The sequence below is a fragment of the Setaria viridis genome, chromosome 9, assembly GCF_005286985.2.
Source record: "Setaria viridis chromosome 9, Setaria_viridis_v4.0, whole genome shotgun sequence".
Lineage (NCBI taxonomy): Eukaryota > Viridiplantae > Streptophyta > Magnoliopsida > Poales > Poaceae > Setaria > Setaria viridis.
The window spans coordinates 55,920,717-55,935,202 of record NC_048271.2 but is presented as its reverse complement, the minus strand read 5'-3'; the positions used below and the strand labels follow the sequence as shown (position 1 = coordinate 55,935,202).

At 45.5% G+C, this 14,486-nt stretch overlaps 4 protein-coding genes and 1 non-coding gene across 6 annotated transcripts; 3 read left to right on the top strand and 2 right to left on the bottom strand.

Moving 5' to 3' along the window:
* The first annotated feature begins 105 nt into the window (after positions 1-105).
* Positions 106-5,766, top strand: LOC117839328 (transcriptional corepressor LEUNIG_HOMOLOG). Of its 2 annotated transcripts, XM_034719631.2 has the most exons (13): positions 106-339; positions 1,250-1,319; positions 2,055-2,161; positions 2,669-2,760; positions 2,913-3,148; positions 3,244-3,298; positions 3,568-3,631; positions 3,767-3,876; positions 4,283-4,432; positions 4,514-4,681; positions 4,772-4,885; positions 4,963-5,160; positions 5,296-5,766. In XM_034719631.2, exons 2-13 carry the CDS (start codon positions 1,276-1,278, stop codon positions 5,437-5,439), a joined length of 1,482 nt encoding a protein of 493 aa, XP_034575522.1. In that variant the 5' UTR covers positions 106-339; positions 1,250-1,275; the 3' UTR covers positions 5,440-5,766. The 2 variants fall into 2 exon arrangements, 1 of the variants encoding a protein (XP_034575522.1); XR_004636819.2 differs by lacking the exon at positions 5,296-5,766 and having other exon boundaries at positions 4,514-4,685; positions 4,963-4,994.
* Positions 5,767-6,033: 267 nt separating this feature from the next.
* On the top strand, positions 6,034-9,433 carry LOC117839327 (DEAD-box ATP-dependent RNA helicase 50). The gene is made up of 8 exons (XM_034719630.2): positions 6,034-6,417; positions 6,791-7,317; positions 7,522-7,716; positions 7,803-7,990; positions 8,114-8,327; positions 8,527-8,658; positions 8,760-8,932; positions 9,019-9,433. Exons 1-8 carry the CDS (start codon positions 6,114-6,116, stop codon positions 9,248-9,250), a joined length of 1,965 nt encoding a protein of 654 aa, XP_034575521.1. The 5' UTR covers positions 6,034-6,113; the 3' UTR covers positions 9,251-9,433.
* On the bottom strand, positions 9,345-10,816 carry LOC117839330 (uncharacterized). Its single transcript, XM_034719633.2, has 4 exons — positions 10,769-10,816; positions 9,982-10,194; positions 9,834-9,907; positions 9,345-9,745 (listed from the first exon to the last, which is right to left on the bottom strand). The coding sequence occupies exons 1-4, from the start codon at positions 10,814-10,816 to the stop codon at positions 9,613-9,615; spliced, it is 468 nt and encodes a 155-aa protein (XP_034575524.1). The 3' UTR covers positions 9,345-9,612.
* A 955-nt stretch (positions 10,817-11,771) lies between these two features.
* On the top strand, positions 11,772-12,584 carry LOC117835837 (protein CUP-SHAPED COTYLEDON 1). The gene is made up of 2 exons (XM_034715152.2): positions 11,772-12,104; positions 12,207-12,584. Exons 1-2 carry the CDS (start codon positions 11,888-11,890, stop codon positions 12,512-12,514), a joined length of 525 nt encoding a protein of 174 aa, XP_034571043.1. The 5' UTR covers positions 11,772-11,887; the 3' UTR covers positions 12,515-12,584.
* A 1,499-nt stretch (positions 12,585-14,083) lies between these two features.
* TRNAN-GUU (transfer RNA asparagine (anticodon GUU)) lies at positions 14,084-14,157 on the bottom strand. The gene has a single exon. It is a non-coding gene; the product is annotated as a tRNA-Asn (tRNA).
* Positions 14,158-14,486: the final 329 nt, after the last annotated feature.

Here is a 14,486-nt window from a genome sequence, read left to right as displayed (position 1 = left end):
TAAAAATGGCCTTCGGCCCAGAGACGAAAGGCCCACACGATGAATGTGCGACGGGGCGGGCTGCGAGCCCAACCGAATCGCTTACAGAAAGGAATTTCGTTTTTTTTTATACAAGGCTTACAGAAAGGAGCTGTCTCTTCCCAGCCCACAAACAAAAGCGGCAAGCCCGCGGCAGCACTACATATAAATACCCTCCGCTCGCGGCTTCTTCCCCTTCCTCCCTCCCCTCCAGTCCTCCACCACCAATGTTCCTCCCAGCAGCAGCAGCTCGCGCGGCGATCGCTTCTCACCGAAGCCCAAGGCCAGGGCCTGCCCCTCATCCGCCCAGCATAGAAGGAGGTGAGTTCGCTTCTCCCGCCAATCCCCGTGGGTTGTCGAGCGGGTCTCTCCGGGCGATTTGGGCGGGCCAGATTGGGGATTGATCGATTACGTCCGGGCAATCGCGTGGGTTTCGGCATTCCTCGATCGGCTCGATTCGGATAACGCAATGTGGTGGAGACCTCGGTTGCGGGGATGGGATGGCTTTGGATCGGATTAGCTTGATAACCGCTTTCCATGCATGCTGCTTTATCGGATCGCGCTTCTCGAAATTTGGTGAGGGCTCCTGGATTTTTGGTGGGGGGGTTTTTAAACAGGTCTCTCCACCTATTCCGACATAGCCGTCGGGGGCGATCGAGCTAATATTGTGCTCGCTCTATTTGCCTCACCAGGTTAATCATCTATCTCGATCTGATGTTTATTTTATTGTCTGGATAAGTGTACTACTACATCAATTGCTAGGGTTCGGATGAACAGAGTATTGATGCGAAACCCAATGCTTATTTGGTTGATTCGACACGATGTACAGTCGATAGGTACATAGCTATTGTTTTTCCGGCCTGGCTGCTGACACGAGTTTTCTCTCTAAAGTTTGGGTGCTTTGCATGTTGTTTGCGGTGGAGTTCTGTCAAGTGTTTGGTGGCTAATTAATTATGAAGGCTACTTTCATCGATCATTACCAATGTGAAGCAGTTTTCTGAAATTTACCACTGTATCATGCTTCAACGATTATTCCATCTGCCAGTTTATTAACACATTACTTTGCAAGCCGGGGGGGGGGGGGGGGGGGGGGGGGGGGGTTGTTTATAACTGACTGGTCATTATTTTTTTAAAAAAGGAAGATGTATTGGTCTCTCTTTTATTTCAAAAAGAAGGTGTTGTTGTGCTTATTTGCTTAATTATTCATTTGTTTCTTCTTTCTTTGGTGCAGTTGCAGGTCGGTGAGCTTATTTAGCCATGGACAGGGAGGTATCTCTACCTCCTCCACCTTACACTACAGAGTGAGTTTTTTTTTAAAAAAAAAATGGGGACCTGTTAGCTTATGTTCGTTGTTGTATCATGTCCGAGGTATCAATGTTTGCACTCATCATAAATCCAGATGCAGTTTTCCTAAATAAAGTTTTTTTAGTATGTGATGACTTGCCATTTTGAGCATCTTTTTATGGAATTGCCCTTCATTAAGCTTGAGAAGAGGAAAGAAGTTTATATTGCATTTTGAGCATTACTTACCTACTAATGCCAACTTGCCAAGTTGTTGAAGATCTTTTTGCATTCCCTTGTTAAACTAGTTGTGCAACTATTGTCACTGATATGCATCTATTCATGTTAGTCCCTTCATCTGATAATGTTTATCCAGTCCACATGCCCAGCCGGCGTACTGCTATTTGAGTAACATTTAGTGGAATCATATATATCAAACCTGTAGCCATTGCACAGATCAATTATTACATTTATCTAATGGTAAATATCCAATTCGGTAAAATCTTGTACTTAGGTTTTGTGCTTCCTACATATGCATACCAAACAAATATTATTAAGCAGAGGTGGTAGTTTACACTATTTTAATGTGCGTCTGTGTTTCAGTGCATTTATCTTGTCTGTTCAGACTACCAATAATGTTAGCTTGTTCATTGGTTTTGTGGATGTGCATGCCTACAGAATTATTTTTATTCTCCATTTTCTTCATGAGTAGCCATTGAGTTTATTTCAAATTTTACTAATTCTTTCCTTCATAGGCTGGATGTCTACATTTACGATTACCTGATCCAACGCAATCTGCTCGCAACTGCTGAAGCCTTTGTGAAAGAGACTGAAGTAAAGCCATTTGCAACTGATCCTCAAAGTAATTACCTTCATGACCATGATGTGCACTTATTATTCAAAATGGTTATCACCTTCACAGACATCCTCCCAAAATACCATTTTCATGTGCACTTAAGCTTCTGTTGTTGTCTTCATCCCCAACTCGTTAATTTTCTCGATGGGACTTAAAGAAATAATGGAATTTTGTCCTGTAATAGATAACATCATTTTCCAATAGTTTTATTATTTTGACTCATTTCTTGATCATTCCAGAAAAAGTGGCTTCGAGCATAGTTGCTTGTTTTATGGAATACAATTGTTACCTAACAAATGGGTCTCTTCCCATTGTACATCTGAAATTATGATTATCGGTAATCATCTGTAACAACAGCCATCTGTAAATTTCATCATCTGGTGTAGATATGCTTATTCTGAGCTACCCAAATATCTTACATAGAGCCAGATTACCTGGAATTGTTCATTAATTATCCTCAAGTTAGTTACTATGATATCTCTTAATGGGACTATGTTTTTTTATACATGTCAGAAATTGATGTTCCTGGAGGATTCCTCTCTGATTGGTGGTCTATATTTTGGCCAACCTTCATTTCAAGTCCAGGTGATCCGGCATGCCCGGAAGTAAGTAATTAGCATCCCCCTTGCCTGTTTTCTAATAGGATGTATTTGTGCACTGAAACAATATAGGCCCTTCTGAAGGAGTTTAGGATTGTGTTTTTTAAAAATAAAATATTGACACATTTCTCTAAAGTTTAACTTCTAACTTGATCCAGGGGCATGCACCAGAGCAAAAAGCATTGGAGGTGAGCAACCACTTCAGTCAAGCAGAGGAGCAAATTCAGCAAAGTGCTGCTACTCTTGCCAATGCAAATAGATCAAATGATGGCATATTCAACCATACAATGCACCAGGATCCTGTTGCTGATTCACCCCAGATGAATTCTCAAGAGTTCCACCAACTCCCTGGTGTTGGCAGGATGGACCTAGTAAATTCACATGTCTATAAGAGGTAACACCTGTAATTCTGCTAAATTTCCTTAATAAATTTCATCTACATTTCCATCATTCTCCAATTATATTCACAGTAATTATTTCTTACACCAGCACATACTATAGGACTGCCCCCAGGCATATGCCGCAACCGTATCAACAGCCACCTGTAAGTTTCTACAAATATTGCCTTTTATATTATACTGTTTTCTTTAGTTTCTTTCGTATGCTTTTCGTGAGGTTATGATTTATATTGTTGTGAAGTAAAACTAACACCGCATAGATATTGGACAGAATTTTTGTCGTGCTAATAAACATTGCTGCAGTATGTTGGGCAGAAGTTCTGTTATGCTAATAAACATTGCTCCAGTAAACATTCATACTTGTTATCGAAAAGCTGTATGATGTACATGGTGATCACTAAAGATTTCTTGCCAGTATGGAAAATGTGCAGATGACATGCTTGATTTATCAGGGGATGTTGTTACGAAGAAAACAATGGGTATTTTTTCTACATTTAAAGAATTATTGAAAGCACTAGTTTCTTTAAAAAGAATCAGATAAAGAAAACACCACATTCACCACTGTATATATATCCAAGAAATATAATGATATGAAGTACTTGGTACACATCCAGGAATCATCATCGAGGAAGTTTTAAGTCTGAAAGCCAGTAGCAAAAAGATTTTTTGCTGTGATTTTTCTTCAGATGGGGCATTGCTGGCTAGTGCTGGAGACGAAAACAAGGTAAAGTGTGCAATTTGAGTCATTGTGAATTGCAAAACTTTAGAATGGAGAATACTGATTGGTTGGCAGATCCTGCTTCTTTACTAATCTCTGAATATTTGTTTCATGGTAGGATTGCCCTTTCTTGTTTGGTATTTAAGCTTGCACTGTCTGAGAAATTATATGGATTTTGATGTCCAGCACATTCAATAATCCAATATTGGTTGCAGTTTACGAATTAATGAAATGAAGAAGGTGTTCATTGTTTATAAGATGAAGACTCCAAAAAAGCTCACGAAAATTTTTCATGTTAGGGGAATTAGGGAAATTTGTCATGTTATTACCTGCTGGTGCATTTAACATGTACTGTTGCATTTACACAGTAATTTCTTCTATCATTATAAACTTCTGTTATGAAACTTGCTAGGTTTTCATTTGGAATCTCAGAAACAATTTAGAGCACCGCAGTTGGGAAGCACACTCTAGCTTCATCACAGATATCAGCTTTCATCGGAATGAAGCCATGCTCGCAACAGCTTCATCTGATAAAACTATGCGACTGTGGGACACATCTCAGGTAGCAAAACTACTCTGATCTGTCCAGCATATGCTAGTCATGGAGATGATTATTGAAATGAGTACCCTTTTCTTGTCACAGGGTGATGATTATTGTGTCCAGGCCCAGAGCTTCACGGGGCATAACACTCAGGTCAGTTCAGTAGATTTTAATCCGAAGCATACTTCACTACTCTGCTCGTGTGATGATGGCGGAAAGGTTCTTTACTGGAAAATAGGCCAACCTAACCCAAGACGCATCTCTAAAGCTGTAGGTCCGATGTCTTCCCAGTTTCAATTTCCAATGTAATAATTGCATATTAGTCCTCTGACATGTATGCTTTTTTATCTGATCGTGCAGACAGGTAAAGCAAAAGTACGGTTCCACCCTCATGGCAACATTCTTGCTTCAGCTATTGGACACACTGTGAACATCACTGATGTCGAGACGGATGAAAGGTGCATGTGTTTCCAGGTGAGTACGCGTGTGCATTTTTAAAATCACATTTATTTCCTGGTTTGGTTCAAAATGGAGGTGCCCAAAATATGCAGGGTAACAGGGATAACAAACCTTTGCACTCCATATGCTGGAACGAACGTATCAATTGCTTGGCTTGTGTCAGTGATAATTGCGCGAGGGTCTGGTCTACAGACGGACAACCTGTCCGTGAGCTAAACCAGAACGGCTATTTCCGCTCGTGCAGCTTCCATCCGAAGTATCCAAACACGTTGGTCATTGGGGGATACGAGGTATCAATATTTGTCTTTAGTTTCCATCGTTCTGATCACATTGTTCTTGCAGAATGATTTTTTGTGTGTGATAATTTCTTGAGTATTTTGGTGACATTTTCATTTGTCTTGCTGGCTGGGGTGGAAAATGTGCAGACCATCACACTGTGGAACTTTGCGGAGAACAAGGTGGAGTCTGTGCAGGCTCACGATTGCTATGTGTTAGATTTGGATGGATGTCTTGCCACAGGCTTGCTTGCGTCCGCATCGCGTGATGGATGCGTCAAGGTCTGGAGGTGATCAAGGTCTAGGCTGGTGTTCCCTCACAGATCATTGGCTAGCTCTAATCTAGATTAGTTAGATGCCAATTACATTAGCAAGAACATTACTAGCAAAGAGTCAGGAGCACTTAGTTAGGTTGTGTTCTGTTAAGGTAGGAGCTCAGCGGAGGCAGGCAACCAGAATAGCTTTTGGGTTGGCTTTGGCTATTGGCTCTTCCTTTTATACTGGCAGGCTGGCTAATTTTGTATAAAATCCCTTTAGCATTGTTTTCCATATCCATACCAACAGAGAAGTATGCATGTCGCAGACATGCTACTCTACTCGTGTTTGGTGCTTATTCGTGTTTCAGGTTGAGATCTCCTTTTTTTTAAGGTTGAGAGAAGAATTGTACTGCAAGCCACTCTGTAAATTTTCTTTTGGTTATCTTGCTGTGTTTGGCATGGGAATTGGGAAGTTGAGAATTTGGCTCTCCAAGGAAGAAGAAGAAAAATCGCAGCAAATAAAAGCAGCCCATGAAGGAGACGCGCGCACGAAGCGAAGGCCCATAAGGCAAACTGTGTGGCCCAATATAATGAAATGGAAATGGAGTAGGACTATCTTTCTTTATCGGATAGGACTATAGGAGGCGGCAGCGAGCAGGAGGAGAGCAGGACGACGACGCCGAGGAGGGGAGACTAGAGAGAGAGAGAGAGATGGAGGTGGCGGGGGCTCAGGCCCGCGCGGTTCCCCTGATGCTCCGCCACCCTGCCTCCCTGCGGACTTCCGTCTCCGTTTCCTGCGCCGGCTCCCGCCGGAGCTGGGCGGCGGCGGCCACGGCGGAGGGGGACGAGACCCGCGGCTACGACAAGGTGCCAATGGACACCCCAGGAGCGTACCGCCTGGTGGACCGGGCCACCGGCCGCAGCGTCATCGTGTGGGGCGGCACCGACGACGGCGACGAGGTCGCCATGCCGTCCCCAGCGGTGCTCTCCAGGACCACCGACCGCCCCAGCAGAGGTTACACTCGCTCACACCCTTTGAGAGCACCGCTTAACCCCAGGGCTCATGCTTGTAGCCGACTGAGTGCACCAATTGAGCATTTAGAATTCAAACAACCACGCTCTTTCTTCATCCATGCTGCCTCTAGTGCACTGAATTTTCAGCTTTAGCGAATGCTGTTTCATGCCGTTGTGTGCGCCATCGGTCGACCTCAGTCCTAGTTAAAATGACAGCCTTGGGGTAAAATCATGAACTTTGATGTATGTCAGGGGTGTATTTGGATAAATAATCCTGCAACCTGTAATGCTCGTGTTGTTTGCCTCTCTGGTGTGGTATCGTCAGAATTTCACTTCTGCTAAAGGCTAAAGCTAAGCTGTGTTTCACACTACAGGTAGTGGGGGAGGTACAGGTATAGGGAATTTTGGCAGGTTGAAGGCGCAGAAAATAAAATCCTTGGTTACAAGATCAGCTCAGCTCAAGAGAGAGGGTTCTAATCGCTCAAGCACCAACCGATTTGATGAATCTTCTTTCGATGATTCCAATGAAGAGGAAAGCTACTTTGAAAGAAGAAAGCCTGTCTCAGACTCAGCACGCCATGCAAAACAGAACAGTAACTCCAGAAATGAAAGGACTCGAGGTGGACATTCTTTGAATTCTGTTTTGAGCCAATACAAAGGTGATGATTTGGACTCCCCAGGTTCAGAAGCTACTTCTGGTCCCAAAGGATGGGGTAGCATTACTGATGTTACTTATGGACGACAGACTCGAAAGCAAAGGGAGCCTCTAGACTTCCCTAAAAGAAAAGGGCCTTTGGACAGTGGATTTTTCAGTCGCAGATCCTTTAAGGAGATTGGCTGCAGCGATGAAATTCTAGGTGCATTGAGAAATTTTGATTTCCCTCGTCCATCACATATCCAGGTAAATACTGTCAAAAGAACATGCTCTGTTTCGGGAGACACCTTAAGTTTTGTCTCTTTTGTTGTGAGGAAAAACATCCTGTATTTCTGTATACGTGCACTTATCCTTAACCGTCAGCCATTAATCTCTTGTGTGCTGAATTCTTGTATCCGTGCACGCATGTGCCTAGTCATGCTTTATTAACTGCATGATTAACTATATTAGGCTCTGGTGTATGGTCCTATCTTGGAGGGGAGGAGTTGCGTTATTGCTGATCAAAGTGGGTCTGGCAAGACACTGGCATATCTTTGCCCTATAGTACAAAATTTAAGGAACGAAGAGGTTCAGGGGCTCCATAAATCATCTCCTAGGAATCCCAGGGTGATAGTGTTGACACCTACTGCTGAACTTGCTTCTCAGGTACGTTTTTTGTTTAATGCTTTCCTTTTTTTTTCTGATACTTAAAGCTGTGGAATTGCCAGTTGAGCCTTCTGTTCTAATCTCAGGTCCTCAACAATTGCCGGTTGATATCAAAATCTGGGGTTCCATTTAGGTCTATGGTGGCAACCGGAGGATTTCGACAGAAGACACAGTTAGAAAGCCTTGAGCAAGAGCTTGATGTACTTATAGCAACACCTGGCCGTTTCTTGTATCTGCTTCAGGAAGGCTTTGTGCAGTTGTCTAGCCTTAGATGGTATGGATCTTCGTTATCTTTTTCCATATTTTCGTTCTTTGAACTTTGCATCGCAGAAGGATAGATATGAACCAAAAGCATGGGTTAACTTGTCAGCATAAAATCGAGGTTCTCTGTTTGCAGTGTTGTGTTGGATGAAGTGGACATTTTATTTGGTGAAGAAGGTTTTGAGCAAGTGCTTCATCAATTGATTACCGTTGCACCAGTGACAACACAATATCTTTTCGTGACTGCGACACTTCCTCTTGACATCTATAACAAGGTTGTTGAAACATTTCCTGACTGTGAGGTTATCATGGGACCTGGTGTGCACCGAACAAGCTCTCGCCTTGAAGAGGTGGGGCATTTCTCACTTTCCTCATTCTTTTTTACCTTTCATTCATTCTGTGACATATGCTTTCTGAAGAGCCTCTAGGGAATTCATCTTGGATGTCAGATTAGTTATTGGCCACTTCATATATACATTTTGCAGATTGTTTGATACGATGCGTCATTGTTTTCTTAGAGTTCTTACATCTGTATTGGCTCAACTGCAGATCCTTGTGGACTGCAGTGGAGATGACAATGAAGAAAAGAATCCAGAAACAGCCTTTTCGAACAAGAAATCGGCGCTTGTAAAGATACTCGAGGAATCTCCTGTTCGCAAAACAATTATTTTCTGCAACAAGGTAATCCCTCTCCCTAATATCCTTATGGATTGATCACGGCAGACATAACAGACCACAGTGTTTTTGATAACTATATCATGAGTGTGTTTTTCTGTTGCCAGATCGAGACATGCAGAAAGGTAGAGAATGTGTTGAGGCGGCTTGACAGGAAAGCCTCGCAAATCAAAGTTCTCCCCTTCCATGCCGCGTTGGATCAGGCCCAGCGCATCGCGAACATCAAAGAGTTCCTGAACAAACAAACAGCGGACTCCATGTTCCTTGTGTGCACGGATAGGTGTGCATCAGCTTAACTGCATTCTGCTATAGTTTCTCCTTTGCAGCCATCGTTTCAGCGCTGATGTTCCATTTGATGGCTGGCAGGGCGTCGCGAGGCATCGACTTTGCGAACGTGAACCACGTGGTGCTCTTCGACTACCCCCGCGATCCAAGTGAGTACGTGCGCCGTGTTGGGCGGACGGCCCGCGGCGCGTCCGGCAACGGCAAGGCGTTCGTGTTCGCGGTGGGCAAGCAGGTGTCCCTGGCCAGGAGGGTGATGGAGAGGAACATGAAGGGGCACCCGCTGCACGACGTGCCAACAGAAATTACTTTCTGAAATAGTGCAATCCTTACGCCTGAACATGCTATGCCCATAGAAACCACAATGGTTTGTGATGTAGCATATCTCAGCACTGAACATACATCTAGGATTTGTAGAACCAGTTTTGTTGTATGGCAATTGCAGCCTAAACAAGATCATTTCTTAATCCTACCATTCAGATGTGCAACTGGTAGCTAATTGTTGCCTGATCCATGCATGTATATACATCAAACTGGACAGATAGGGTAACAGGGATTTGCAGGTAAGTTGCTACATGAACCAAAACCTCCACACAGCATCCTCGCCTAGTATGAGATGGAACGGAACGGAGCAGCTGAAGCAGGGGGGGTCGAAATGGAAAGCGACGGAGACCTCGGCTAGTCGCGGACGGTGTGGAGGAGGTGCAGCTGGGCGTTGTGGAGGAGGGCGCGGGCCTGCTCGTTGGCGGCGTCACGGGCGCGCAGCTCACGGATCTCCTCCTCCCACCGCTCCAACCTCTCCCTGTGGATCCTGCACGTACGGTGGTTAAGCGACCATTATCGATTCCGGCAAGCAGACCGGCAACGGCCAAGGAATTGACCAAGGGTGAGATCCTCACGAGCAGAGGCGCTCCTCGAAGTCGGCGGCGAGGTCCTTGAACAGCGCGCGCCCAGCATCCAGCATCTCCGACACCTGCGCACAAGCACGTACGCATGAGCATCTCCGGGCATCCATCCACTCAATGTCGCTTGATCTCTTGGGCGAACCTGGCGGGTGTAGTTGTCGATGGCGGCAAGGATGCGCTGGATGTGGTCCTCCGTCTCCGCCGACCCCATCTGCTCCTCCGCCTCCGCCGCAACCACGGCCATCTCCTCCCCCTCCTCCGTCTCCGTCGCGGCCGCGGTCATGGCGGCGAGTCCGGAGGACGCCGCCACGCCCCCGCCGGCGCTCCCCTGGCTCGTCGTGCCCACCTCGTTGCTCTGCATCGAGTCACACAGGGTACGGATTATAACGCATCAAGTTGGCCTAACAGCTGCAGCTCAAAAAAAGTTGAGAGTAAAATCTGACGATGAAACTGAAAACCCACACTGAACTGGACATTTAGAGTCGGTAGTCGAAATCCCCAATGGTGCTCATGACTCGATATTGGAGTTAGAGCCCCAATTCAACAACTGGATTGCGACCACGCATCCACAGATTGCGAAGTCAGGTTTCGAATCCAAAACCCCAGACGATTCAAAACCCTACCGCGACCGACAACCAAAGCGCACGGCGAACACTCGAGCAAAGGGAACAAAAACCCCCGCACTGATTCCATCAAACTCAAGGAAAACACGGCACCAGTCTCGATCCCCGATTCCAAATGCTTCCGAACCAGACGCAAACTCCAAATTCGAAGTAGCAATAGCACCTCTCCAAACTCATCATGAGACCGCGGAAAAAAAAGCCCCATCCAAGCAATTCGCAGCAGATCGCGACGAGATCAAACAACAAGCACGGAGAAATTGAAGGCAGAAGGGGGCGTGGAGGTTGTGGTAGAGCTCGCAGGATTACCATGGCGGCGCGCATGCGCTTGGCGCCGTGGTCCCTCCCCGCCTCCATCCGCACCGCACCTCGCTCACCGACCGGTCGGAAGCAGCAGCGGAGTGGAGAGAATGGGAGATGGATCGCCAGGGAAGCTGCGGCCCGCTGCTGCTGGGTGCGCGTGTCTTCTATATATAGCGTGCGAACGAAATGGGCGACGCGCTGTTAGGTTGGGCCGTGGGCTTTTACATGGGCCTGCCGGTGTGGGGGGTTACATCGCAATGGGCTGGTACCACACACATCTCGAGACAACAACATGGATCATAGTGGACCAGAATCGTTTATTGGAGAAATTTGGCCCAATCCTACTGGTGGTACATTCATTCGGCCAGCTTGATCTCCTCGAATTTTTTTACCATATCTCACCTCAAGATACGTACTTTAATTAATTTCAGGCCTCAACATCAGTCACAAGTTTTCTAGACAGTTGAAAAGTGAGTTTGTTCGCTAGCACACGACGGGATCGGAGCTGGAAATGGGTGCGTTAAGCAGTTGCCGACAAAGATAATGGTCTTGTTGATGTCCAATTGTACCCCGCAAATAAACTGAATAATATTATGTTGGAGGTAATTACTACATGGAGCAAGCTAAGGAACTGTGTAGTGTTAATTAAGTTGCATACGATTTCCATCCATATGATTCTAAATATATAGGGACCGGTTCGTTAGCGGCTAGACTCTAAAAATAGCTAATAGCGAGCTAAATGAAGCTATATATAGTGGGTTATAGTGGTTAATAAAATGTGCATGGGTACAAATAGCAATATACTACCTCAAATAGTTATAGCAAATTATAGGGGCGGCTATAGTTTCATCGTGTGATATTCGTGGTAAGTGATAATAACGTACTAACGTACGTAGGGCCAAACCCTATCTACCCTAGTCATCAGCTCTTAAGTAATACTTGCACATATAGGTGGTGAACATCTTACAAACTGTAGGTCGAGATTGAGACAGCATGATATATAGCTAGATGCACTAGTCGTGCGTGATTAACTTTTAAAAGCGTACGTACTCTATAGAGAGAGAGAGAGAGAGCTAGAGTAGAGACAGCAGAGGGATTCTGCATGCCGAGATCGATCAGAGATCGATGGATCGCCGGCGACCGGTGATTGGGCTGCTGAGGGATGTGGAGTCGAGGCTGCCCCCCGGGTTCAGGTTCCACCCCACCGACGTCGAGCTCATCTCCTACTACCTGCGTGCCAAGGTCGCCGATAACCAGCAGACCAAGCATCAGCAGCAACCGCCGGCGACCACCATGGTCTTCGAGGTTGACCTCCATGAGCGCGAGCCCTGGGAGCTCCCCGGTATACGTACTCTCTCGTAGTCTCGTAGTAGCCCTGGGATCGGAGCTAGCTAAGCTACTCGATCGCACGAGTGTGACATGCTCCTTTGTTGTCTTGTTTCAGTGGCGGCCAAGGTCAGCGGCAACGAGTGGTACTTCTTCAGCTATCGAGACCGCAAGTACGCGACGGGCTCGCGCACGAACCGCGCAACCAAGCTTGGTTACTGGAAGGCCACCCGCAAGGACAAGGTGATCCACCACCATGATCACCAGGAGCCTGCAGCAGCAGCAGCAGCTGGGATGGTGATTGGCACGAGGAAGACGCTGGTGTTCTACTTTGGGCGCGCCCCCAATGGAAGAAAGAGTGGCTGGGTCATGCACGAGTTCCGCTTGCTGCCACGTCTCATGGTAATCCGCCACCACCCGAGGTAACAACGGACTTAATTATGTGTGTAACTGTACGTGTATACTGTGTACTATACTTAGGGCGTTGCTAACTAACGTGCGCGCGCCAGCAGCCACCGATCCTCCCAACAGCCCACTCCACCCCCTCCGATTTCTTTTAGAAAGTTTTAATTCCCGCAGCTTTTCATTTTTGAAATATCACAACTTATACACGTAACTTCGACGCACAATTTCGTAGTAACAATTTCTTATGAGATAATTTTTAGCACAACTTTGATGGTATGCAAAACATATACGTAGAAAATTTTCTACGTACAATTTATAAGGTACAACTTTAAATTTTTTATTTTTGCACATTTATAGTTATATACACGATTTATACGTATAATTTTTTTTGCTGCCAACAACTTACGTGATAAATTTTGTGTAAAATTTTCATGATATACACAACTTATACGCATAGCGTTTGACGTAACCTTACGAGAATGTTGTTAAAGAATTTATGCACATACTTATACGCAAACAAATATTAACTAATACAAAATGATATGGAAAAACTTAACTGTAGCAAAAAATGAAAAAGAAAAAAATCCGCGTGGGGGCCGCAGCAGAGCCATCACGCGTGGGCGTGTGGACCCCACCTCCTGCCGCTCGCAGGGCACTGCCTCGCCTCGCGCGCCAGGAATCCACAAGGGTAAAGGAGAAAATGAGCAGCAAGGCACTACTGGTCCCGGCGCCTCATGGCCAGCCGCCGGTCTCTGCTCGCCGCCGCCGCCACTGCAGCAGCATCTGGCGGCCGCTGACAACCTCGCCCTTGTTTACTTGACGAATTTGGTAGGTGACAAATTACTGTAGCAACACTGTAGCATTTCGTTTGTATTTGTGAATTATTGTCCAAATATTGACTAATTAGGCTCAAAAGATTCGTCTCGCAAAGTACAACAAAACTGTGCAATTAGTTTTTAATTTCATCTACATTTAGTACTCCATACATGTACCGCAAGTTTGATGTGATGGGGAATCTTCTTTTTGCATAGTGCTAAAGTTGGGAGTTTGGAGGTAAGAGAACAAGGGTCTCGTCGACCACCGCCGCCAGTTTCTGGAGATGATGGACAGCTCCAACAACACAGCTGCTGGTGGACGCCATGGCACCACATCATCTGCATCATCCGGCGGCGACTCTCTTGCAACAGGCACAACATACCACCAGCAGCAGCAACTTCGACTTCTCGGACTGCTTGACCGGCGACGAGATAGGCTTGGCCGGCTGCGGCGGAAACTGCACGATGGAGATGGTGCTGCTGCAGGACGGCAGCTACGACCACGACGGAGTCTACTACTTTTAAAGTGCCAGAAAAAGAGCGTACGTGGTCAGAAAGAGGGTTGAAGAGATCAGCTTATGTTAACCATGTTCTATATTATTTAATTTATACATATATAGCATGCGTATACGGAGTATATAGACTTCCAAAGTTCCAATATTAGCATGTGCCAAAAAAACAAAGTGCCTAAAAAATAAAATGTCCATTTAAAATGAGAAAGAAAATATTGGAAAATAAAAAAAATAAGAAATAAAATATTGGAAAATAAAAAAATCGCTAGAAGGAGGGCTCGAACCTCCGACCTTGTGGTTAACAGCCACACGCTCTGGCCAACTGAGCTATTCCAGCTTGTTGGATGCATGGTGGAAACTACTATATTAATAATATGTTTATATAATCACATTGCCTGCACCCCTAGCATCGTGTTACGTGGATATGTGACTGCACACTAGCTTTTACCATTTTCTTTAGACAAAAGCATAGTAGGAGGACCGGGTTGATCAATACGAGGGGTTGAATAATGTAACATGCAAAGTGCATAAAGACTAAAAAAATACATGCTTAGAGCATCTCTGGAAGAAGTGACATATGCCTCGCAGTTGTTACTTTTACGGTTTTACCAAAAACAGGAGGGGGGGGAGCGAAAATAGGTTCACCAGCAGACTCGTCATCGGCCA

Excerpts from the sequence above, each read along its gene's own strand:
- LOC117839328 (XM_034719631.2), top strand. The coding sequence starts at position 1,276 with ATGGACAGGGAGGTATCTCTACCTCCTCCACCTTACACTACAGA. Across the intron at positions 1,320-2,054 it reads CCTCCACCTTACACTACAGA|GCTGGATGTCTACATTTACG; the intron begins GTGAGTTTTTTT and ends TTTCCTTCATAG. Across the intron at positions 4,682-4,771 it reads CAAGACGCATCTCTAAAGCT|ACAGGTAAAGCAAAAGTACG; the intron begins GTAGGTCCGATG and ends CTGATCGTGCAG.
- LOC117835837 (XM_034715152.2), top strand. The coding sequence starts at position 11,888 with ATGGATCGCCGGCGACCGGTGATTGGGCTGCTGAGGGATGTGGAGTCG. Across the intron at positions 12,105-12,206 it reads CGAGCCCTGGGAGCTCCCCG|TGGCGGCCAAGGTCAGCGGC; the intron begins GTATACGTACTC and ends GTCTTGTTTCAG.
- LOC117839330 (XM_034719633.2), bottom strand. The coding sequence starts at position 10,816 with ATGGAGGCGGGGAGGGACCACGGCGCCAAGCGCATGCGCGCCGCCATG. Across the intron at positions 10,195-10,768 it reads AGCGCATGCGCGCCGCCATG|AGCAACGAGGTGGGCACGAC; the intron begins GTAATCCTGCGA and ends GACTCGATGCAG. Across the intron at positions 9,746-9,833 it reads TTCGAGGAGCGCCTCTGCTC|GATCCACAGGGAGAGGTTGG; the intron begins GTGAGGATCTCA and ends CCGTACGTGCAG.
- LOC117839327 (XM_034719630.2), top strand. The coding sequence starts at position 6,114 with ATGGAGGTGGCGGGGGCTCAGGCCCGCGCGGTTCCCCTGATGCTCCGC. Across the intron at positions 7,991-8,113 it reads CAGTTGTCTAGCCTTAGATG|TGTTGTGTTGGATGAAGTGG; the intron begins GTATGGATCTTC and ends CTCTGTTTGCAG. Across the intron at positions 8,933-9,018 it reads TTCCTTGTGTGCACGGATAG|GGCGTCGCGAGGCATCGACT; the intron begins GTGTGCATCAGC and ends GATGGCTGGCAG.